The sequence below is a fragment of the Sander vitreus genome, chromosome 2 (assembly GCF_031162955.1).
Source record: "Sander vitreus isolate 19-12246 chromosome 2, sanVit1, whole genome shotgun sequence".
Taxonomy (NCBI): Eukaryota; Metazoa; Chordata; class Actinopteri; order Perciformes; family Percidae; genus Sander; species Sander vitreus.
In genome coordinates, this window is record NC_135856.1 from 2,384,009 (window position 1) to 2,410,252 (window position 26,244).

The 26,244-nt window shown below is 45.4% G+C and overlaps 2 protein-coding genes and 1 pseudogene across 4 annotated transcripts in view; 2 read left to right on the forward strand and 1 right to left on the reverse strand.

Annotated features, from left to right (window-relative positions):
* The window catches only part of aplf (aprataxin and PNKP like factor), a 37,426-nt gene extending 14,116 nt beyond the window's left edge, over positions 1 to 23,310 (reverse strand). Inside the window, exons 1-6 of one of the 2 annotated variants that reach the window (XM_078272829.1) lie at positions 23,170 to 23,310; positions 22,828 to 22,937; positions 20,162 to 20,233; positions 18,737 to 18,900; positions 17,439 to 17,595; positions 4,118 to 4,262 (exon numbers count right to left, since the gene is read on the reverse strand). In XM_078272829.1, the coding sequence (XP_078128955.1) occupies positions 4,118 to 4,262; positions 17,439 to 17,595; positions 18,737 to 18,900; positions 20,162 to 20,233; positions 22,828 to 22,929 (640 nt within the window). In that variant the 5' untranslated portion in view covers positions 22,930 to 22,937; positions 23,170 to 23,310. Of the gene's footprint in view, positions 1 to 4,117; positions 4,263 to 17,438; positions 17,596 to 18,736; positions 18,901 to 20,161; positions 20,234 to 22,827; positions 22,960 to 23,169 lie in introns of both variants that reach the window. The other variant, XM_078272820.1, reaches the window with a different exon arrangement.
* LOC144532188 (E3 ubiquitin-protein ligase TRIM21-like) lies at positions 10,206 to 14,676 on the forward strand (annotated as a pseudogene). Its single transcript, XR_013503315.1, has 2 exons — positions 10,206 to 10,381; positions 11,366 to 14,676. The product of XR_013503315.1 is annotated as an E3 ubiquitin-protein ligase TRIM21-like (transcript).
* A 699-nt stretch (positions 23,311 to 24,009) lies between the features above and the next one.
* Positions 24,010 to 26,244, forward strand: part of LOC144532216 (F-box only protein 48-like) — an 8,629-nt gene continuing 6,394 nt past the window's right edge. The window contains 3 exon segments of the mRNA XM_078272864.1: positions 24,010 to 24,096; positions 25,107 to 25,206; positions 25,208 to 25,430. Coding sequence (XP_078128990.1) covers positions 25,133 to 25,206; positions 25,208 to 25,430 — 297 coding nt within the window. The 5' untranslated portion in view covers positions 24,010 to 24,096; positions 25,107 to 25,132.

Genomic DNA, 26,244 nt, shown 5'->3' on the forward strand with positions numbered 1-26,244 from the left:
GTTTGGACCAATCAAACTGTCAGGGGGCGGGGTTTATACGATGATGGACAGACGATCAACAGTAACGTAATCAACCACGTCACCAAAAGAGAGCTTGGGTTGAATTTGTTTACAACAAAGATGACCGCCGCTGGAGATGAGTAGTTCCCGCTTTTGCCGTCCTTCCTATACGGGATTCGGCAAAGGTTTAATTTATCAGTTGGCCCCGATTGTCAGATGGGGCACATACGTCACATACTCCGTTGCTCTGATGGGACACTCTGATTGGTTGTAGGTCTATCAGCACAGAGCACAGAGGCTTTTCCTTTCCTGGTTCGGTTGAAACATATGTATATGTATGTATGTACATACGTATGACAACGTCCGGCTAACAAATGATAACATGACTAAGATGAGTCTCGTACAGGAAACAGGAAACATCACTGCCTCTATCTCTGCCACGAGAACGTTTTTAAAACACCAAACACAAGCTCTGAACTGCCCGGGAGTTTGTGGAATATCTTTCTCTCTCTCTCTTTCTCGCTCTGTCTCTCTCTCGCTCTCTCTCTCTGTGTGTGTCTGTCTCTCTCTCTATCTCTATCTGTGTCTCTCTCTCTCTGTGTGTCTGTCTCTCTCTGTGTCTCTCTCTCTGTGTGTGTGTGTCTCTCTCTCTGTGTCTCTCTCTTTGTCTCTCTCTCTGTGTGTGTGTGTGTCTGTCTCTCTCTCTCTCTGTGTGTCTGTCTCTCTCTGTGTCTCTCTCTCTGTGTGTGTGTGTCTCTCTCTCTGTGTCTCTCTCTTTGTCTCTCTCTCTGTGTGTGTGTGTGTGTGTGTCTGTCTCTCTCTCTCTCTCTCTCTCTCTCTCTGTGTCTCTCTCTGTGTCTCTCTCTCTCTGTGTGTGTCTGTCTCTCTCTCTCTCTGTGTGTGTGTCTCTCTCTCTCTCTCTCTCTGAAATGAAGCTGCTCTGAAACGTCAAGATCTCTCAACGATCTGACTCCCGATCTAGAATTGATTGGTTTTCCTTGGATTCCCGGTTGGTAACACTGAATTGTATACGTTTGAATTTGGTAACGTTGAATTTTTGATTCTGAATTTGTGAATTTTAAAACTGAGTTGTGAGTCGGAGAATGTGAAGCTTTAAGAGAGAGAGAGAGGGAGAGAGAGAGAGAGAGAGGGAGAGAGAGAGAGACACAGACAGAGAGAGAGAGAGAGAGAGAGAGACAGAGAGAGAGAGAGAGACAGAGAGAGACAGAGAGAGACAGAGAGAGAGAGAGAGAGAGAGAGAGAGAGAGAGGGAGAGAGAGAGAGACACAGACAGAGAGAGAGAGAGAGAGACAGAGAGAGAGAGAGAGACAGAGAGAGACAGAGAGAGACAGAGAGAGAGAGACTATCAAAGAGAAAGACTGGACTGCTGTGTCCCCCGTCTTTGATTCTCTTGTTCAGTCAGACTCCTGTATCGGAGACAGCGACGGCCTCAGACTCTCTGTCGCCTTCAGCTGCTCTTCAACGTCAAACGTCCCGACGTCGCCAAAGCAGCTGGACAACATCACCTGAACACGGACTCTCTTCTCTTCACCAGACACTTTGGGGATTAGAGCTGAAAATGTTCCACGGCACAAAGGGCTATAAAACAGTCCCGTTATGGAAAATTATATCAGTTTGGCTTCAAAACTAAATCCTGTTTTAATCCTGGTTCAACGGTGTAAAAGCACTTTGTACTTTTGTTTTGAAAAGTGCTTTATAAATGAAGTTTCGCAGCCAGTTTGGACTTCCATCAGCTGTTTAAGTGTAATGACTAATGTTAACTATCATTTTAGTGATCAGTAATTAGCCTGTGTCTATGTTATCTCCTTACATATACAGTCAGGTCCATAAATATTGGGACATCGACACAATTCTAATCTTTTTGGCTCTATACACCACCACAATGGAGTTGAAATGAAACGAACAAGATGTGCTTTAACTGCAGACTTTCAGCTTTAATTTGAGGGCATTTACATCCAAATCAGGTGAACGGTGTAGGAATTACAACAGTTTGTATATGTGCCTCCCACTTTCTAAGGGACCAAAAGTAATGGGACAATTGGCTGCTCAGCTGTTCCATGGCCAGGTGTGTGTTATTCCCTCATTATCCCATTTACAAGGAGCAGATAAAAGGTCCAGAGTTCATTTCAAGTGTGCTATTTGCATTTGGAATCTGTTGCTGTCAACTCTCAATATGAGATCCAAAGAGCTGTCACTATCAGTGAAGCAAGCCATCATTAGGCTGAAAAATCTAAACAAACCCATCAGAGAGATAGCAAAAACATTAGTTGTGGCCAAATCAACTGTTTGGAACATTCTTAAAAAGAAAGAACGCACCGGTGAGCTCAGCAACACCAAAAGACCCGGAAGACCACGGAAAACAACTGTGGTGGATGACCGAAGAATACTTTCCCTGGTGAAGAAAAACACCCTTCACAACAGTTGGCCAGATCAAGAACACTCTCCAGGAGGTAGGTGTATGTGTGTCAAAGTCAACAATCAAGAGAAGACTTCACCAGAGTGAATACAGAGGGTTCACTACAAGATGTAAACCATTGGTGAGCCTCAAAAAACAGGAAGGCCAGATTAGAGTTTGCCAAACAACATCTAAAAAAGCCTTCACATTTCTGGAACAACATCCTATGGACAGATGAGACAAAGATCAACTTGTACCAGAGTGATGGGAAGAGAAGAGTATGGAGAAGGAAAGGAACTGCTCATGATCCAAAGCATACCACCTCATCAGTGAAGTATGGTGGTGGTAGTGTCATGGCGTGGGCATGTATGGCTGCCAATGGAACTGGTTCTCTTGTATTTATTGATGATGTGACTGCTGACAAAAGCAGCAGGATGAATTCTGAAAGTGTTTCGGGCAATATTATCTGCTCATATTCAGCCAAATGCTTCAGAACTCATTGGACGGCGCTTCACAGTGCAGATGGACAATGACCCGAAGCATACTGCGAAAAGCAACCAAAGAGTTTTTTAAGGGAAAGAAGTGGAATGTTATGCAATGGCCAAGTCAATCACCTGACCTGAATCTGATTGAGCATGCATTTCACTTGCTGAAGACAAAACTGAAGGGAAAATGCCCCAAGAACAAGCAGGAACTGAAGACAGTTGCAGTAGAGGCCTGGCAGAGCATCACCAGGGATGAAACCCAGCGTCTGGTGATGTCTATGCCTTCCAGACTTCAGGCTGGAATTGATTGCAAAGGATTTGCAACCAAGTATTAAAACGTGAAAGTTTGATTTATGATTGTTAATCTGTCCCATTACTTTTGGTCCCTTAAAAAGTGGGAGGCACATATACAAACTGTTGTAATTCCTACACCGTTCACCTGATTTAGATGTAAATATCCTCAAATTAAAGCTGAAAGTCTGCAGTTAAAGCACATCTTGTTCGTTTCATTTCAACTCCATTGTGGTGGTGTATAGAGCCAAAAAGATTAGAATTGTGTCGATGTCCCAATATTTATGGACCTGACTGTACCTACGCTCTCAAAAACGTCGAAACAATGACAAAAACTTCGAAGTAAGTGACAAAAACGTCGAAGAAAGTGACAAAAACGTCGAAAAAATGACAAAAACGTCGAAAAAAAACGACAAAAACGTCGAAAAAAGTGACAAAAACGTCGAAAAAAGTGACAAAAACGTCGAAACAATGACAAAAACGTCGAAGAAAGTGACAAAAACGTCGAAGAAAGTGACAAAAACTTCGAAGAAAGTGACAAAAACTTCGAAGAAAGTGACAAAAACGTCAGTATAATCTTCAGAAATGTCAGGAAAAGTGACAAAAACATGGGAAAAGCTTAAAAAAAAAAACGTCAAAAGAAGGACAGAAAAATATTCACAGAAACTTCGAAAAAAATGTGACAAAAGTGTCGGGGAAAAAAAGACGACCAAAACGTTGGAATTTTGTTTACATTTTGACCCAGAAAAACTAAAAAAAGTTGCATAATGGTCGACGGGGACGACAACACGAGGGAGACGCGGAAATAGAAAAAGGGAACTGACCCAATAAATGTATTTAGACGCAAAGAGACGCATCCGATCACAGATCTGAGTAGTTCAGGTTTAAGTTTGTCAAATGTAAGCAGTCACATGAGATGAAATACCTTTGGGAGTGGAGGAAGAGGAGGAGGGGCTGTGTGTATCTGCCACTGCCGCCATCATCCACGCCGGTAAAACTCTCCTCTTGGTTACAGGTGGAGCGACGTGTCTTCGGTCGTCCTCCTCTTCCGTTGGTTGTGCACAGTCTGCCTACATGAAGCAGAAGAAAAAGTGGTGTCAAACTGTGTGTTGGTGTTTGGGTTTGTGTGAAAGATATATGTGGATGAGTGGGAATGAATGGTACATGTGGAGGAGTGGAAGCATGGCGCGTGTATGTTGGGGAGGTGGGTACGTATAAGTAAGTATGAGCATGCATGAGTGTGGTTTAAGATCCTGTGGAGTAGAGGAATAGTGTTACAAGTAGGAGTTGTACTCTGATTGGAGTATGACATTACACAGTATGCTGTATGTATTACTTCTTGATGGAAATAATACAAATAATAAGAAAAAAACACAAAGACTTTATTCATGTATTTTTCAAACAAGGCAAAAACAGAAGCCGTGCTGCTACTCTTCAAGCTGCCACAGTTTTGACAAGTTCAGTCACACAACTCCCGTTTGAAATGTTTATTATAACAGCACAACATTGAGTTTGGCGGCCAGACTCCGACCTCATCACTCCCCCACAGTATGATAAAGTATCTCCCCCCCCCAGGCCGGAGCCTGCAGGAGGATGCTGCAAGGAAGGGCTGAAGGCAGGCAGCGATACAGGTGCAGGACAGCAGCAGCGTTGACAAGGGAGGGAGAGGGGGAAATACGCAGCTTAAATAGAGAGCCAAAGTCCCGCCCCTTCCCTTTGCCTCCATGGGACCCATCTTCGAGAATCGAACCGATCGACTTATAAAAATACCGATAACATTTTTTTTAAATGTTAAGAATGTCACCGTTTTTTGCAAGATAGTTAAGTAAAATGCTATGGGAAAATACGGAATTAGACGGACTACAAGTCGCTTACCTGACGTCGACTACAAGTCGCTTACCTAACGTCGACTACAAGTCGCTTACCTGACGTCGACTACAAGTCGCTTACCTGACGTCGACTACAAGTCGCTCACCTGACGCCGACTACAAGTCGCTACCTGACGCCGACTACATGTCGCTTACCTAACGTCGACTACAAGTCGCTTACCTGACGTCGACTACAAGTCGCTTACCTGACGTCGACTACAAGTCGCTTACCTCGCTTACCTGACGTCGACTACAAGTCGCTTACCTGACGTCGACTACAAGTCGCTTACCTGACGTCTACATGTCGACAAGTCGCTTACCTAACCTGACGTCGACTACAAGTCGCTTACCTGACGTCGACTACAAGTCGCTAACCTGACGTCGACTACACGTCGCTTAACCTGACGTCGACTACAAGTCGCTTACTAACGCCGACTACAAGTCGCTTATAACGCCGACTACAAGTCGCTACCTGACGTCGACTACAAGTCGCTTACAAGTCGCTACCTGACGCCGACTACAAGTCGCTACCTGACGTCGACTACAAGTCGCTTACCTGACGCCGACTACAAGTCGCTTACCTGACGTCGACTACAAGTCGCTACCTGACGTCGACTACAAGTCGCTACCTAACGCCGACTACAAGTCGCTACCTGACGCCGACTACAAGTCGCTTACCTGACGCCGACTACAAGTCGCTTACCTGACGCCGACTACAAGTCGCTTACCTGACGCCGACTACAAGTCGCTACCTGACGCCGACTACAAGTCGCCCCCTGACGTCGACTTACCTGACGCCGACTACAAGTCGCTCACCTGACGCCGACTACATAGTCGCTACCTGACGCCGACTACAAGTCGCTACCTGACGCCGACTACATAGTCGCTACCTGACGCCGACTACAAGTCGCTTACCTGACGCCGACTACAAGTCGCTTACCTGGCGTCGACTACATGTCACCTGGCGTCGACTACCGGTAAAGCACCTGGCGTCGACTGCAAGTCAACACCTGGCGTCGACTACAGTGCAAGCTTACACTGGCGTCGACTACAAAGTCAGCACCTGGCGTCGACTACATGACGTAAGCTGTACACCTGGCGTCGACTACAAATGTAAACTACCTGGCGTCGACTGTTACACACCTGGCGTCGACTACATGCAACGCTGTCGACTACATGTTGAAACACCTGGCGTCGACTACATGCCGCTTACCTGGCGTCGACTACAGAGTAAACTACCTGGCGTCGACTACATGTACGCTTACCTGGCGTCGACTACATGTAAAGCCTACCTGGCGTCGACTACAGTAAGCTACCTGACGTCGACTACAGAGTAAGCTTACCTGGCGTCGAGCTACATGCACAGCTTACCTGGCGTGGAGCTACAGTAGCTAAACACCTGGCGTCGACTACAAGTAAACACCTAACGTCGACTACAAGTCGCTTATAGCGTCGACTACAAAGTAAACACCTGACGTCGACTACAAAGTAAACACTATAACGTCGACTACAAGTCGCTTACTGACGTCGACTACAGAGTCGCTTACCTGGCGTCGACTACAAAGTCGTTTACATACGATGACTACAGAGTAAACACCTGGCGTCGACTACAGATGCTTACCTAGCGTCGACTACAAGTGCATTACCTGGCGTCGAGCTACAGAGTCAGCTTATAACGTCGACTACAGAGTAAAGCTTACCTAGCGTCGACTACAAAGTAAACACTAGCTGTCGACTACAGAGTAAACACCTAGCGTCGAGCTACAAGTAAACACCTGACGTCGACTACAGAGTAAAGCTTATAGCGTCGACTACAAGTTAAACACCTAACGTCGACTACAAGTCGCTACATAGCGTCATACAAGTAAACACCTGGCGTCGACTACATGTACTAAACACCTGGCGTCGAGCTACAAGTAAACACCTGGCGTCGACTACATGTAGCTTACCTGGCGTCGACTACAAAGTCGCTCACCTGGCGTCGACTACATGTGCAGCTTACCTGGCGTCGAGCTACAGAGTACGCTTACCTGGCGTCGACTACAGGGTAAAGCACCTGGCGTCGACTACAAGTAAACTTACCTGACATCGACTACAAGTGAAACTTACCTGGCGTCGACTACATGTAAACACCTGACGTCGACTACAAGTAGACTTACCTGACGTCGACTACAAGTCGACTTACCTGGCGTCGACTACAAGTAAACTTACCTGACGTCGACTACAAAGTCACTTACCTGGCGTCGACTACAAGTCGCTTACCTAGCGTCGACTACAAGTCGCTCACCTGGCGTCGACTACAAGTAAACACAAGTAAACACCTGGCGTCGACTACAAGTAAAGCACCTGGCGTCGACTACAAGTAAACTTACCTACGTCGACTACATGTCGCTCACCTGACGTCGACTACAAGTAGACACCTGACGTCGACTACATGTCGAAACACCTGACGTCGACTACATAGTCGCTTACCTGACGTCGACTACAAGTCGCTACTTACCTAACGTCGACTACAAGTAGCTTACCCACCTGGCGTCGACTACAAGTAAAGCTACCTGACGTCGACTACAAGTAAAGCTACCTGGCGTCGACTACAAGTTAAACACCTGGCGTCGACTACAAAGTTAAACTTACCTAGCGTCGACTACAGGTAAACATAGCGTCGACTACAAGTAAAGCACCTGGCGTCGAGCTACAAGTAGCTTACCTGACGTCGACTACAAGTTAAAGCTTACCTGGCGTCGACTACATGCACGCTTATCTGACGTCGACTACAAGTCGCTTACCTGGCGTCGACTACAAGTAGCTTACCTGGCGTCGACTACAAGTCAGCTTACCTGGCGTCGACTACAAGTCAGCTTACCTGGCGTCGACTACAAGTAAAACACCTAGCGTCGACTACAAGTAAGCTTACCTGGCGTCGACTACAGAGTAGCTTACAGGTCAAACACCTGGCGTCGACTACAGGTCAAACACCTGGCGTCGACTACAAGTTAGCTTACCTGGCGTCGACTACATGTCAAACACCTGGCGTCGACTACAAAGTCGCTACCTGGCGTCGACTACATGTCAGCTTACCTGGCGTGGAGCTACAGGTAAACACTGACGTCGACTACAGAGTAAACACCTGACGTCGACTACAGAGTCAAACACCTAGCGTCGACTACAAGTAGCAAACATAGCGTCGACTACAGAGTAAACACCTGACGTCGACTACAAGTTAAACACCTGGCGTCGACTACAAGTGCAGCTTACCTGGCGTCGACTACATGTCGCTTACCTGACGTCGACTACAAAGCGCTACACCTGGCGTCGACTACAAGTCAGCTTACCTGACGTCGAGCTACAAGTAAACACCTGACGTCGACTACAAGTAAACACAAGTCAGCTTACCTGGCGTCGAGCTGCATGGTGGCTTATAGCGTCGAGCTACAAGTCAGCTTACCTGACGTCGACTACAGAGTAGCTTACAGAGTAAACACCTGGCGTCGACTACAAGTAAACACCTGGCGTCGACTACCAAGTAAACACCTGGCGTCGACTACATGTCGACTTACCTGGCGTCGACTACAAGTAAAGCACCTGGCGTCGACTACATATGTCAAACACCTGGCGTCGACTACAGTAGCTACTAACCTAACGTCAGCTACAAATTAAACACCTGGCGTCGACTACAAGTCACTTACCTGGCGTCGACTACAAGTCACTCACCTGGCGTCGACTACAAGTAAAGCTACCTGGCGTCGACTACAAGTCGACTTACCTGGCGTCGACTACAAGTAAAGCTTACCTAGCGTCGAGCTACAGAGTCGCTTACCTAGCGTCGACTACAAGTACGCTACCTGACGTCGACTACAAGTCGACTACCTGATGTCGACTACAAGCCGCTTACCTGGCGTCGACTACATGCCGCTTACCTAACGTCGACTACAAGTCGCACCTGGCGTCGACTACAAGTAGCTTACCTGGCGTCGACTACAAGTCGCTTACCTGATCGTCGACTACAAGTCGCTTACCTAACGTCGACTACAAGTCGCTTACCTGACGTCGACTACAAGTCGCTTACCTAACCTGACGTCGACTACAAGTCGCTTACCTGACGTCGACTACAAGTCGCTTACCTAACCTGACGTCGACTACAAGTCGCTTACCTGACGTCGACTACAAGTCGCTTACCTGACGTCGACTACAAGTCGCTTACCTGACGTCGACTACAAGTCGCTTACCTGACGTCGACTACAAGTCGCTTACCTGACGTCGACTACATGTCGACAAGTCGCTTACCTAACCTGACGTCGACTACAAGTCGCTTACAAGTCGCTTACCTGACGTCGACTACAAGTCACTTACCTGACGTCGACTACAAGTCGCTTACCTGACGTCGACTACAAGTCGCTTACCTGACGTCGACTACAAGTCGCTTACCTGACGTCGACTACAAGTCGCTTACCTGACGTCGACTACAAGTCGCTTACCTAACGTCGACTACAAGTCGCTTACCTGACGTCGACTACAAGTCGCTTACCTAACGCCACCACATGGTGCGTACGGAACCGACCAAAACTCCCTTCGAGTAGCTGCAGATCTCGACATGACCCAATTTCTAATGGTTTTCGACCTCTTTTGAGACTGCTGCCTTCGTCTTAATAATAATAATAATAATAATAATAATGTATACTTTATGAATCCCGCAAGGGGAAATTACAATGTTTTCACTCTGTTATTACACACACATGCTCAGTACCTCTACATGCACTAATGGAGAGATGTCAGAGTGAGGGAGCTGCCCATGGAAAGGCGCCCGAGCAATTGGGGGTTCGGTGCCTTGCTCAAGAGCAAGCTCCACTGTCACTCTGAAATAAAGGGAAAAAGGACAACAAAAACAAGTCTTGGACTTCATTGTGTTATCATTGATGTGTTGCATATCTGTGCGACGTCTCGCTCTTTGTGTCCAATAAACTAAACTCTTCTGGTTAAAGTACAGCTGAGGCACCTTAAAGTTTCAACAAACATAATAACCTGTTAGTTATAGCATGACCTTTGCTCCATATCAACCAGACAACGCCCTGGTATTTCACAATAACTGTAACTCTAACTGTAAATCTGAGAAAACGAAACCTAACACCTGAGCTGCAGTAAGAGGAGGAGCAACACTGGAAAGAGGAGAGCTTCAACGTCACACTCCAGAAATGAAAGTTAAGGTTGTCAGAGTGTCAGCCACGCTGCAGTCGAGACAAGTCTCTGTTTCTCTCTGAAAGAAAACTCAAACTGACTTCATCAGGTCTTTGTCAACAACACAGCAGAGTCTCTGCCAAACACTGGTGAGTACAGCTGATCAGATTTACACTTTCTACAAGCAGGATTAACACTAAACTTCAGCTCTACTCAGGCAGGAAGGTCCTCTCTTTTAATATCTTGTGAAGTTGGTAACAATATAACTATGGCTGTTTGTCTACAGGCCCACTATACAGTAGCTCACTTTAACAGCTTCAAACAGTCTCAGTGGGAGGCTTTTATTGTGAAGCAGCTGGAGTATATTAAATGTGTTCAAGTAAGCAGAGCTTTGTTAGCAGTGCTGTTCTTTAATGACACTTGGACACAGGGGCGGAGTGAAGGTCTGGCTTCTGGGGCTCCAGCCCCCGAATGTTTTCTGAAACGCCCCAAAATCTTTTAGGGTTTTAAAACCTGCAAATCAATGGAGCAAAAGTTACATTACTGAGGAAATATCACCAATCATCGTGTGAACGCTATTCCAGCGTAGTGTAACAAAAGTAGGTTCCTAGATAATGTGATGCTATTCATACCACTCTAGCTAACTAACCCCCCCAACCCCCACCCCCAAATCCTTCTTGTTGGTTATTGGCTAGAACACCGTTATGTTTGGTGGTGCAGGTTGGCGCAGTTTGTTTTATCCCAAATATCTTGAAATATAGTGTATATAGCTGCTGTAAATGGTGAAACAAATCTCCCCCAGGGTAGCATGCCCCCCCTCATTTTCTCATGGGGGGGCCAAATGCTCTGGTTGGGCAAAACAGAGAAAGGGGAGGTAACCTTTCCCCTTATGACATCATAAAGAGAAGATTCCAGATCGGCCCATCTGAGCTTTCATTTTCTCAAAGGCAGAGCAGGATACCCAGGGCTCGGTTTACACCTATCACCATTTCTAGCCACTGGGAGACCATAGGCAGGCTGGGGGAACTCATATTAATGTTAAAAAACCTCATAAAGTGACATTGTCAGGCCATGGGACCTTTAAAACTGCATTTTGGATTTAATGTTTTTCTTTTCTTTCACACTATGTGTAGATATGGCTGCTGCAAACTATCTGCCATCTGAAGATCAGTTTCTGTGCTCCATCTGTCTGGATGTGTTCACTGATCCTGTCACCACATCATGTGGACACAACTTCTGCAAAAACTGCATCACTGAACACTGGGATACTAATGACCAGTGCCTTTGTCCCATCTGTAAGGAGGGTTTTACCACAAGACCTGGTTTGAGAGTCAACACTTTCATCTCTGAGATGGTCGCTCAGTTCAGACAGTCAGCTCAACAGAAAGCCAGCAGCAGCAGCTCAGAGCAACAAGTGTCCAAACCAGGAGAAGTTCCCTGTGACGTCTGCACTGGAACCAAACTGAAGGCCCTGAAGTCCTGCCTGGTGTGTCTGGCCTCCTACTGCGAGACTCACCTGGAGCCTCATCTGACAATGTCAGGTCTGAAAAGACATCAGCTGATCGACCCTGTGGAGAACCTGGAAGGCAGGATGTGTACGAAGCACGATAAACCTCTGGAGCTGTTCTGTCAGACCGACCAGACATGCGTCTGCATGCTCTGCACTGTTTTAGACCACAAGATGCATGATGTTGTTCCTCTGAAAGAAGAATATGAAGAAAAGAAGGTAGAGCTGGGGAAGACAGAGGCTGAAATTCAGCAGATGATCCAGAAGAGACGACTGAAGATTCAGGAGATCAAACACTCAGTCGACCTCAGTGAGGAAGATGCAGACAGAGAGATAGCAGAAGGTGTTCAGGTCTTCACTTCTCTGAAGGAGTCTGTTGAGAGAGGCCTGAAGGAGCTCATCGACACGATCAAAGAGAAGCAGAAAACAACAGAAAAACAGGCCGAAGCTTTCATCAAAGAGCTGGAACAGGAAATCTCTGAGCTGATGAAGAGAAGCACTGAGGTGGAGCAGGTGTTACGCTCTGAAGACCACCTCCATCTTCTCCAGAGTGTCCAGTCCCTAAACATCCAACAACCTCCACCCACCAAGGACTGGACAGAGGTCAGCCTCCATCCATCATATGAGGGGACTGTGGTGAAAGCTGTGGCTCAGCTGGAGGAGACGCTCAGTAAAGAGATGAAGAAGCTGCTTGCGTCTGAGCTGAAGAGGGTCCAGCAGTATGCAGTGGATGTGACTCTTGATCCTGATACAGCACATCCTAAACTCATCCTGTCTGATGATGGGAAACAAGTATGTCCTGGTAAGGTTAAAAAGAATCTCCCAGACAACCCAGAGAGATTTTCTTGTTGTGCTTGTGTTTTAGGAAAGCAGAGTTTCTCTTCAGGCAGATTTTACTTTGAGGTTCAAGTTAAAGGAAAGACTGAATGGGATTTAGGAGTGGCCAGAGAGTCGATCAACAGGAAGGGACAAATCACACTGAGCCCTGAGAGATGGTTACTGGACTATAGTGTTGAGAAATGAGAAATGAGTACTACGCTGCTGATGGCCCTTCAGTTCTTCTCTCTCTGAAGTCTCCTCCTCAGAAGGTGGGGGTGTTTGTGGATTATGAGGAGGGTCTGGTCTCCTTTTATGACGTAGATGCTGCAGCTCTTATCTACTCCTTTACTGGCTGCTCCTTCACTGAGAAACTATTCTTATACCTTTGGCCTGGTAATAATGATGGTGGTAAAAACTCTGCCCCTCTGATCATCTCTCCTGTCAGAGTAAACTAATCACTCATCTTATTTCATGTATTGATATATTTCTATTCAAGGGAACAAATGTACATATTCATATATTATACATCTTATTTGTTTACAGAATCTGTTTCCTGTGGTGATTGATTTACACTTCATTATCAAGATTGTTTACTATATGTATCTGATGACAGAGTCAAAACATAATTTGATGCATCACGACACACGTTATGTGGACAATATCTATTTCAACCTCTGTTAAATCCACAGACATTTATATCCACTCCCAGACGAAATCAGTTTCTAAAGACACCAAATATGTCAAGATGAAGTTTGAGTCAATTTGCAAAAATTATGAATCATAATTTCTAATTGATGTGCAGCCACAGAAAACATTTTGCTGAATATTTCATTGGGTCATAAAGCTTCATTTTAAGGCCAGTCGGACTGATCAGTCGGCTCCCGGAGGTCCAAAAAGTGCCTCAGAACACACCGAAGCGACGCAGACTTGAGCGTACGCTCTGCACGTGTGCGAGGCGCAATACATCTCCATAACAGCAGGCGGCACTAATCTGTATTGTCGCCCAAAAAAAGGAAAAACGGAAATGACGAATGCATCACGTGGGTCTGGCTTCTCCAGCCGATCATCATGGCGTCTCGTTCAGAATACGATCTCGTATTGGACTAAAACAGTTCACCAAAACGTGTTTCTGAAAACATTGTAAGAGAGAAACAGGCCGTGCAGCTGCTGAATCTGTCTTCATTTCAGACCAACAAAGGTCAGTTTAAAAGATTTTGAGAGGCGTTCGTCGCTCATCCCGCTCGTTATTTCCTGGTTAGCTCTCCACCAATCAGATTGGTCATTGAGTCTGACTGCCCGCCCTCAGATTCAACATGTTAAATCGGCCCAAATGAAGGCCGACGGCTCCTCCGATGGACGACGGCACGGAGCACACCGACCAGACTCGAGTCACCGACTTCGCCAGACTGTCTGACGGCCGATTATCTGCTCGGTGTGTCAGCGCCTTAAGAGTAAGGCCTATTACATCCCATAGTGTCTACAGAACACAGTAGTTGTTATTGTCGTTGTTACACCGGGTATAAAAAGTGAATGGACGTTTCTGTTTTGTGTGAAAAGTGTTTTGGATAATTACTGGTCACTTTGGCCAGTAATGTTTGGTTTTGTGAGTCCTGATAAGATGGTTTATGAGTCAAAGAAATCTGTAAATATGGGATTGTAAAATAAAAACTGTATTGTTTATAATGGCGGCTGCCGGTTACAGCGTTCCCAGTCAATACTGGACCAATGAAATTACCCTTTAAATGCTCACAGGCCACCGTCATCGTGACTCCTAACTATTTACCAGGAGAACCAGCTGATTGGTTACTAATGCCCGTGAAAAATAATGTGTGTATCTGCCTTGTGATTTGAATCCGCTCCAAAATGTATTGGGTTCTTCTTCGGCCCATGCTACACCATTCCAAGTTTCATTATATTATATTGATGTAGGATTTGTGACCTGTCTTGTTGTTTTGTTAGATGTCATGTTTTTACTGTTGGATTTAACTTGTGCCCTGCCTAGGGACTGCAGATGTAAAGTAGCCTAAAGCTAACTCTGGTACAATGCATCATATGGTAACACTTATGTTAAAGATTGTACATGGTCCCTAACAAATAAAATGAATAAAAATAAAACAATTGTGCCAGTACTTTTTTCTGTAATCCTGCTGACGGACACACAAACAAATCAACAATCTCACAGACAAACAACAGTCGATAACATGACTCATCCTTGGCGGATAAGCAGATACGCAAATTCAGATTGTCTGATGGTTTATAGCGTCATATGGCCAAACGCTGTGGTCGAAATGTCAACAGGATTAAAAACTTCTCGTCAACACAAGCTTCCTCACAAGAGGTGGACGTGATATAACTTCCTGCTGCACTGCCTCACTTCTGATAAAGATGTTGGCTCAATCCCAAACTCCATCCTAAGACCTAAAGCCCTGAACGCTCACTGACGTCACCTGATAAGTGAGAGGCTGCAAGGGCTCGATATGATACAGACGGATTCAGAGAATGAGAATGTGACACGGACATAGTGCATGAAATAACCAACTTCTTCTCTGGGGACTACCAACGTTGAACTTCACAACCGTCTCCTGCTCTCCCTCTGACAGATCAGATAGAGACTCAGCCAAAGGTGGGAGGAGTCTCCCACAACCTCCTCCGATTGGCCAACACTACGTTTCTGTTAACCCTTTCCTTGACGGGGTTACAGGAGCATAGCATCGGCGTCAGACACACAGGATATTAAACCTGCTTCAAGCCCTTTGAACCTGTGATTGTTTGTCCTCTGGCACTAACAGACACGTTTGCAAACTCTATGTTGAAGCACCAAAATGTATTAAAAAAAAAAGGTTATTATTATAATTTTTAGGGGGGCTGAGATGAAATGAAAGGGGTGTAAAAATCGCCCATGGTTTTAACTACAGTCTGTCTACAGTCCAAACGGAAGTCTGCCAGAAGTCAAGTTTGGGGTCATAGTAACACACAAGCGCAGTACCGTTTGTTTATGTTGTTAGCATTGAAAGCGTCTATAAAGAGGCATGGGACAGCACTCTGCGGTGACATTTCACAATACCTTGATGATGCCCAAACATGTTAGGACATAGAAATCTATGCTCTGAAATCTAAAGCTGTGCTTGCATTCCTCTGATTTGGGGCCCTATCCTGCACCCGGCGCAGCGCAAAGCCCAACGCAAGTGTCTTTGCTAGTTTAAGACCGTCCAGCGCCCACGTCCTTTAAATAGCAAATGCACCTGCGCCCATCTGTGCGTCCATGGGCGTGCTGGTCTTACAGGGAGGTGTGTTCAGGTGCATTCTGGGCGTAGTGGTCTTACAGGGAGGTGTGTTCAGGTGCATTCTGGGCGTAGTGGTCTTACAGGGAGGTGTGTCCAGGTGCATTCTGGGCGTGCTGGTCTTACAGGGAGGTGTGTCCTGGTGCATTCTGGGCGTGCTGGTCTTACAGGGAGGTGTGTTCAGGTGCATTCTGGGCGTAGTGGTCTTACAGGGAGGTGTGTTCAGGTGCATTCTGGGCGTAGTGGTCTTACAGGGAGGTGTGTTCAGGTGCATTCTGGGCGTGCTGGTCTTACAGGGAGGTGTGTTCAGGTGCATTCTGGGCGTGCTGGTCTTACAGGGAGGTGTGTTCAGGTGCATTCTGGGCGTGCTGGTCTTACCGGGAGATGTGTTCAGGTGCATTCTGGGTTTGCTGGTTTTACAGGGAGATGTGTCCAGGTGCATTCTGGGCGTGCTGGTCTTACAGGGAGGTGTGTTCAGGTGCATTCTGGGCGTGCTGGTCTTACAGGGAGGTGTGTTCAGGTGCATTCTGGGCGTGCTGGTCTTACAGGGAGATGTGTCCAGGTGCATTCTGGGCGTGCTGGTCTTACAGGGAGGTGTGTTCAGGTGCATTCTGGGCGTGCTGGTCTTACAGGGAGGTGTGTTCAGGTGCATTCTGGGCGTGCTGGTCTTACAGGGAGGTGTGTTCAGGTGCATTCTGGGCGTGCTGGTCTTACAGGGAGGTGTGTTCAGGTGCATTCTGGGCGTATTGCTATCTTGAGGCAGCGGGAAGTGATGGCACCATTGACCAACAAAAACCTGGTCTAAAGTCAATAACGCAGCATTTCATTGTTATTTTAACAGAGCATTAGTAAAATGCTCCTAGGCTCGTGCACAGCACGTGCACACTATGCTTGTTACACACACAGGGACGCACAGCAGCACACACACATGCAGAAGATTACAAATACAAATATTACGGTGCAAATCCTCCATCATAACAGCAATGCTCCAAGGTCCAAACGCGCCTGGCTTTTAAAGGGAATGGGAGATGATCTCTGATTGGTTGATTGCATGTTACGCCCAAAACACACCTCTGATTAATGAAGACACTAAGGTCAACCCTTTAGAACCATGCGCCCGGCGCATGGACACTTTTTCAAGTAGTGAAACTAACAAAAGTGGTATTTAAATACACCTGCACCAGGCGTTTCACGCCGTGTGCTTAGAATGTTAAAATAGGCCCTTTGTGTTTTGATGGACCATCTTAAATCCTTTATGTTAAGCTAATGTTTCCATGTACGTCAGGCATCAGACACCCATGTGCCACTCCTCCTTGTTTTCCTTTTTTTTAACGCTTTCGTGCTTCACCTGGTAACCCCCGTGTTTTCACGTCACAACGCTATGAACTGCGGGCAATTTCCTCAGGCAAAGTCTGCGAAAATGCAGACTTACGAAAAAGGGTGCACAAAGGGGCTCAAAATGTCTGCAAGAAAGCCGATGCGCGCTTGACAATTTGACAGTGGGACAGCCCTAAGCCCTCACACACTTAGCGGGAACGCGTCTCAAAGTCTGCGAGTTTGAACATCGATATTTGGGCCTAAGACACGAGTCAAACAAACCTTGTTCAAACGTCCGTTGTCGGCTTCCTCCTGGTCCGACAGAGCTGCTGGTGCCGGCTCATTGTGAGGTGGGGTGTGTCCGACAGGAGGAGGGGGTTCCACATCTGGCTCGGGAGAAACGGGACGTTCGTCTTCTTCTTCAAACAGCTGACTGTTTCTACGGGGGGAAAAAAAAACATTTTAAGAATGACTTTAAAAGGTTAAAAATGTGTGGGAATGTCTCCCGTCTAGCGTTGAGATCATATATCAATCAACTCTCTCGCGCCACGCAGTTCAGAGTACGTATTCCAGCTACGGTAGCCTTCACGCTCCAAAAAGCCGGTCTCTTGCTCTTTTCAATCTCCTTTTTCTTTTTCTGGGTGAAGAAGAAGACTCCTGTTCCTGAAACCTGGGTTTTGAATACGTGTTGGTCCTCCATGTTTCCTTCTTCAAACCTGCCGGGGACCGGGAAGCTACGATACTCGTTAGCAACATTAGCAGCAGCTGTTAGTTTATCATAGACAGAGAAAACGTGAAAGGTGGAGCAGTATGTCCTGTATGTCCCTTACACACACACACTCACACACACACACACACACACACACACACACACGTATGTCCTGTATGTCTCTTACCTGCTAACGTATTTCTAGATGCAGCATGAATATGGAGCGTCTACTCCAGTTCATGCAAATGCAAATGTAACATTTCAAGCCAAAAGGAATACTTGGAATTGATGGTGGAGGTAAATATTCATGAAAAAGGACAAGTTTGTGAACGGGCAACACAGATTTCTATAATGAACAACTAAACACGTTACACACTGGACCTTTAAGCCTGTAAAATTGAGATTGAAGCTTCCAAATCTCCTGAAAAACTAAAGGAGGATTTCTTGGGGAAGGGTATTACGTGAAATGAAAACATGAATGATGAGCTTCGGCTGATTTGAACATCAACAACAAGTGTTCTTTCCCCCGTCCGTTTGATCTGAACTTCAAACAGAGAGGTGGCATCACGACAACCGACGAGACGCCACCTCATAGATAAAAGATTACCGAAACCCTTTCCCTAATGTTGGTTTTTTTAATTGGGTCAACAGAGAACACTTGAAAATCCGCCCCACGCAGTCTGCTCTGCAAAGATAAAAGCCTTTAATTAAACAGTGAGGAGCAGCCTCTTTGTGTCTTGATTTAATTGCTCACCAAGACATCATCGGGGGGGGGGGATAATTGAAGTATTTGAGATTCATGTCTTGAACTTGGCACAGTGTTAACATGGAGAGGAGCAGTTGTTTTTTTTTTTTTCAGACGCGCAAGTACCTGGGAGTGCGGTCCTCTCCGCCCACGAACACAACCTTGTAGATGAACTGGCCCGGCAGCAGAGAGAACAAGTCTCCATCGTGGAGAGGGTACCAGGAGTCTCTCCGCAGAGGGCGAGGGCTGTCGGTCAGGGACGACTGAACAAAGCACGGGTTCAGGTGGATCTAAAAAAGGTCAAAAACAACAACAAGAGATGAACCGATCAACCGTTACTTAAGCCCTGTGTTTTCCTCACACATTTTTTTATATCAGAAATATGGGTTTCTTAACAAAATAACATGGATGCATGCATGTATGGAACCCATACAACATATACATCCATGCATCCATGGTCTTCACAGGTAAGATTAATTATTACTTCCATTTAATTTGTTTTATTTCATGTCATGCCATTTGAAAATAATTTTTTAATTGGTTTCAAAACAGCATCCTGACCAAACGTTGACATAAACCAGTCTGTGAGTCACTCAACATCCTCCGATCTTAACTATTAGTCAAAGTAATTCATAACATCTGCTTGTTTTCAAACTCAAAAAATAGGTATAATGTCATTTTATTAGGTTTATTGTCCATGAATTTTTTTTAAAAAGCGTTGAAAAGAGGGACAAAAACGTTGAAAAAAATGCCAAAAGCTTGAAAAAATGCGTAAAAAAAAGTCTGAAAGAGTAAAAAAACAACAACAACGCATTTTTCAATTTTGACCCAGAATGATCATGGACGACAGTGAAGACAACACAGGGGTTAAATGAGGGAAAACGTGAAGTGTGTAATGATGTTTCAGCATCCACAGATTAAGAACTTGCACTTACAGCAGCTTTTTTTATTTTTTATTACGGTTGTAATTACTTTTATTACTAAGATAAGACAGACAGACTTTATTAATCCCACACTGGGGGAATTCCTTAGTTCAGAATAAGACAAATACACATTAAAGTGCTCATATTCTGCTCATTTTCAGGTTCATAATTGTATTTAGAGGTTGTACCAGAATAGGTTTACATGGTTTAATTCTCAAAAAACACCATATTTTAGTTGTACTGCTCATTGCTGCAGCTCCTCTTTTCACCCTGTGTTCAGGTCTCTGTTTTAGCTACAGAGTGAGACCTCTCACTGCTGGAACATCTTTGTTGGCAGTCGCACATGCTCAGTAGCTAGGTAAGGACTACACGCTCAGTAGCTAGGTAAGGACTACACGCTCAGTAGCTAGGTAAGGACTACTAGCCAGTCAGAAGCAGAGTATGAGGGGACGTGTCCTGACAGTACCTAGGTAAGGACTACTAGCCAGTCAGAAGCAGAGTATGAGGTAAAAACCGAAGGTGCGTTTTGGAAAAGGCTAACAAGTAAGCTAATGGTCAAACATAAAGAAAAATCACTAGTGTGTTTTAAAACATTCACTTAAAAACAGTCCAGCTAACGGGGACGTACCGGTTTGAGACGCAGCTGTCCGTTGAGGTTCTCCAGCAGCCCGTGCAGTCTGGACACTCTCTTGTCACTGACCTGAGACAGCGTGAAGAAAAACAAAAACAGAAGAGCTTCAGTACAAAATGATTCAGGTATTTTTTTAGGGGTGAAAGTCTAAATACAGATCACTGATCTGGATAGTCTCTCATAGTCAGACCTTCCTCCACAGCGCTGCGGAGGAGGGTCTGGCTAGGCCACACAGCATTCTTGGATGGGAGGAAAACGTGCTCTGGTTTATTGGCATTTTCTTTAAACCAATCACAATCATCGTGGGCGGGGCTAAGCTCCGGACGGAGCCACGGTGCCTCTGCTGAATAGTCTCAGGAAGGAGCTGGTTTTGGTGGAACGTGTGGACGTTGATTGGACAGATAGTCTAGCTAGCTGTCTGGATTTACCCTGCAGAGATCTGAGGAGTCAACCATAGTCCTCACACATCAGCCGGAGGTTAGAACGCCAACACAGAGACACAGGAAGGGGACGGGACATCCGGCAAAAAGAGGACCAATACAGGAACTGTCTGGACGACTGCAGGCCAGATCCCCATGAGATTTGCTGTGACATTTCCGGTCCACTTTACCAACTCCCTGACTTTCCTCCTCTGCCACTTTCAGGTCAATAACTCTGCAGCGATGTGTCCCATCACATCATTACAGAGGGTTATTTTTACATAATTGCTTATAGCATTTAATCAAACTTTTGTGTTGGAGTTCGTAACATTCCAAGATGTTAATTGTGACTATAAGATTTTCATTTTTACTGTGAATGCATATCGGTTCTAAATATCCGTCATCGGTTTCATTAAAGCCCCGGTGTGTAACGTGTTCAGTTGTTCATTATACAAACCTGTGTTGCCCGTTTATATTTACCTCCACCATCAATTCATAGTATTCCTATTGGGACATATTGGGATATCATGACCATGAACTGGGGTAGACGCTCCATAGTCATGCGTTAGCCAGTAAGGGACATACAGGACATACTGCTCCACCTGTGTGTGTGTGTGTGTGTGTGTGTGTGTGTGTGTGTGTGTGTAAGGACATACTGCTCCACCTGTGTGTGTCTGTGTGTCTGTGTGTGTGTGTGTGTGTGTAAGGGACATACAGGACATACTGCTCCACCTGTGTGTGTGTGTGTGTGTGTGTGTGTGTGTGTGTGTGTGAGGGACATACTGCTCCACCTTTGTGTCTCTGTGTGTGTGTGTGTGTGTGTGTGTGTGTGTGTGTGTGTGTGTGTGTGTGTGTGTGTGTGTGTGTGTGTGTGTCTGAGGGACATACTGCTCCACCTTTTGTGTGTCTGTGTGTGTGTGTGTGTGTGTGTGTGTAAGGGACATACAGGACATACTGCTCCACCTGTGTGTCTGTGTGTGTGTGTGTGTGTGTGTGTGTGTGTGTGTGTGTGTGTGTAAGGGACATACAGGACATACTGCTCCACCTGTGTGTGTGTGTGTGTGTGTGTGTGTGTAAGGACATACAGGACATACTGCTCCACCTGTGTGTGTGTGTGTGTGTGTGTGTAGTGTGTGTGTGTGTGTGTGTGTGTGTGTGTGTGTGTGTGTCGTAAGGGACATACAGGACATACTGCTCCACCTGTGTGTGTGTGTGTGTGTGTGTGTGTGTGTGTGTCTGAGGGACATACTGCTCCACCTGTGTGTCTGTGTGTGTGTGTGTGTGTGTGTAAGGGACATACAGGACATACTGCTCCACCTGTGTGTGTGTGTGTGTGTGTGTGTGTGTGTGTGTGTGTGTGTGTAAGGGACATACAGGACATACTGCTCCACCTGTGTGTCTGTGTGTGTGTGTGTGTGTGTGTGTGTAAGGGACATACAGGACATACTGCTCCACTGTGTGTGTGTGTGTGTGTGTGTGTGTGTGTAAGGGACATACAGGACATACTGCTCCACCTGTGTGTGTCTGTGTGTGTGTGTGTGTGTGTGTGTGTGTGTGTGTGTGTAAGGGACATACAGGACATACTGCTCCACCTGTGTGTGTGTGTGTGTGTGTGTGTGTGTGTGTGTGTGTGTGTGTGTGTGTGTGTGTGTGTGTGTGTGTGTGACATACAGGACATACTGCTCCACCTGTGTGTGTGTGTGTGTGTGTGTGTGTGTGTGTGTGTGTGTGTGTGTGTGTGTGTATATAAGGGACATACAGGACATACTGCTCCACCTTTCACGTTTTCTCTGTCACATGATAAACTAACAGCTGCTGCTAATGCTGCTAACGGGTATCGTAGCTTCCCGGCCCCGGCAAGTCTGAAGAAGGAAACATGGAGGACCAACACGTATTCAAAACCCAGATTTCAGGAACAGGAGTCTTCTTCTTCTTCGCCCAGAAAAAGAAAAAGGAGATTGAAAAGAGCAAGAGAGGCTACCGTAGCTGTAATACGTACTTTGAACTGCGTGGCGCGAGAGAGTTGATTGCGATATATGATCTCAACGCTAGACGGGAGACATTCCCACACACTGGACCTTTAACTACTAATAATAGGTTTCGATATCGGCCCCTGAAAAACCAGTATCGGTCGACCCCTAATAGTTACATCCCACAGCTACATTTACCGTAATGTTGGTTAACGTGCACTGTTAAAAGAGTTCAACTGGCAGCACAGTAAACTAACGCCACAGGAGGACTTACAGCCAGTAAGGGCCCCCTGCCCAGCACAGTCTCCCCCGGCGGCAGGTGGATCGGATCCCCGCGGCCGCCACCGTCCACTCGGACCAGGTCGAAGCCGGACATCTGCTGCTCTGAGGGCGGGAACGGAGGGAGCTTCACCCCGGGGGCACAAACACACATAACAATGCAAGACTTTAACATGCAGTTTAAGAGGATTCTGAAAGATAACGTTACAGGTGGATAATTAGGATTTTTAAAGAACTACTCTAACTTTCTGTTTCATTGTCAGTAGTCAGTCAGTTATAAGGTCACAACGAGCAATGCAGTAATACACGTTGTATATAATACACTTCTTCCGCTCACCTGTTGTGCAGGTAGACTTGATAATTATTCGTCTTTCAGGTTTGAAAAACAAACCGACGACACAGAAACTATAACTCTTCGCTGTCAGCTCGTGTGGTCAGAAACAGGATTCAAAACTTCCGGGGTATCAGCGGAGCCTGCGTAATGACGTCTGGCGCTGTTAACGGGAACGTGCCTGCCTAGTAACACATTCACCGAATTCCATTCGGATTTTCTTCAAAGTAAAATGTTCTTGTTTATTTACGATTTTTTTTAATCATTATGAAAGAAATCTTAAGACTGTTTGTGAATTAGTACTAATCAATCTTTAATTCGGCCTACATGTAACTTACGTTACATGACCCTCTGGCCACAAATTCACCCACTCACCGTATTCCATTCAGATTTTATTCAAAGTAAAGTGTTCTTGTTTATTTACGATTTGTTTTTATCATTATGAAATCAGTCTTAAGACTGTGAATTAGTACTAATAAATCTTTAATTCGGCCTACATGTAACATATATTGCATGACTTTAATTATCAACATTTTAACTTTTTAATTTGGACTACAGTTCTAGCTTCATTACCTCAGTGGTCATTCACCGCAGCGAGAACCAAACAAAATGTTGGAATTTAAATAATCTAAAGTCACGCAATGTATATTTCATGGATGCCGAATAATCGAATGATACTTATTTATCTATAATCAATCTTGAGATTGTTTATATACATATGAATTATTCTCAAAAACAAGAAATTTTAAATAGTTTAGATTCTGGATGGAATACGGCGAATGTGTGCACAGCGATTCATGGGACCCTTTTAACGCATGCGCACTTTATCAAAACACACTACAGTGACGTGTGTCTGTGTCTGTGTGTAAACAACCGTTGGTTGAGACATTTAAATAGACAGCTGTCAGAAAAGACGGAGCGACCACGCTGACGGTAAGAAACGCTCATTTAAACGACACATGTCCCCTTGTGCTTGAATACCCCTGCATACATTGTGTATCAGCGCTGTTCTGTAAAAAAATAACAAGTTATTTAGCCTGAAAACTGAGACAGACCAGAGGGTTCAGTCGCTGTTAGCTAACCTAGCTAGCTAGCCGTGCAGTCGCTAGCCGGGGCGGAGGCTCGTGCAGCTGAACGTTACTCGGAGTTGCAGCAACGGTAAAAATCAGATTTTCTTACAATGACATTCACACTTTGATGCAAAAAGTGAAGCGTTTATTCACCCACAAACCCAATTCAGTGCGATTGCAGCAGTGGTGTAATGCATTGTAGTGGGTGTACTACACACACACACACACAGACACACACACACACACACACACACACACACACACACACATAGAGACACACACACACACACACACACACACACACACACACACACACACACACACACACAGTGATACACACACACACACACACACACACACACACACACAGACAGACAGACACACAGATATACAGACACACACACAGACACACACACACACACACACAGACAGACAGACACACACACACACACATAGAGACACACACACACACACACACACACACACACACACACACACACACACACACACACACAGTGATACACACACACACACACACACACAGTGATATACACACAGACAGTCACACACAGACACACACACACACACAGAAACACACATAGACACACACACAGACACACACACACTCACAGACACACACACACACACACACACACACATAGAGACACACAGACACACACACTCACAGACACACACACAGACCTGCACACAGAAACAGACACACAGACACACACAGACACACACAAACACACACACACATAGACAGTCACACACACACACACACACACACACACACACATTTCCAGGAAGCCTTAAAGTCAATCCTGAAGTGTAACTGAAAGGTCATCGGTGACTTAACGTCCTGTTTCCCAGGCTGTCTGACTGCCGTACTCGGAGTTATGATGCTGCAGCACGACTCCTCCAGGACCTCGCCGGTGTTTCTCCTCTCAAAGAAGAGACCCTCCCTGACGTCCCACCAACGCTCACAACTTTGCCGAAACGCTGCCGACGGAGATGAGCGCGAAGATCTTCGGCGAGCTGGACGCGGAGAGTCTGTGCAGCGCCTCGCGCACCTGCAGGCTGTGGCACGACATCATCGAGGAGAACGAGCAGGTGTGGAGGAGGCAGTGTCTGCCGGTCCGAGCCCTGTGTCAGAGGGAGGTCGACGGAGACCGGAGAGACGGCCTGTCCTGGAAGGTGTGTGTGTGTGTGTGTGTGTGTGTGTGTGTGTGTGTTTCATGTGTGTATGTCGTGTGTGCTGTGTGTCGTGTGTATGCTGTGGGTGTGTGTGTTGTTCTGTGTGAGTGTCGTGTCTGTGCAGTGACTCTATTTTAACATTTACAAAACTTTCTATATCAGAACTATGACAAAACACAGCATCATCAAAAACACTATTTTACATCGACACTATCAAATAAACATCAAAAACACCAAAAAACACTAAAAACATCAAAAAACACTCAAAAACACCAAAACATCAAAAACAATTAAAACACCAAAAACACCAAAAGTATCAAAACACCAAAACATATCAAAAACACTAAAATCACCAAAAACACCAAAAACAATTTGCAAACACTACACCAAAAATATCAAAAATACGCAAAACACATATCAAAAACACTCAAAACACTCAAAAACATCAAAACACTAAAAAACATCAAAAACACCAAAAACACAAAAAACATCAAAAACACCAAAAACACCAAAAACATCAAAACACCAAAAACACTAAAAACATCAAAAACACCAAAACATCAAAAACACATCAAAAACACCAAAAACATCAAAACACATCAAAACACCAAAAACATCAAAAACATCAAAAAACACCAAAAACACATCAAAAAACACCAAAAACATCAAAAACATCAAAAACACCAAAAAACATCAAAAAACATCAAAAACATCAAAAACATCAAAAACACCAAAAACATCAAAAAACATCAAAAACACCAAAAACACCAAAAACATATCAAAAACACCAAAACACCAAAACATCAAAAACACC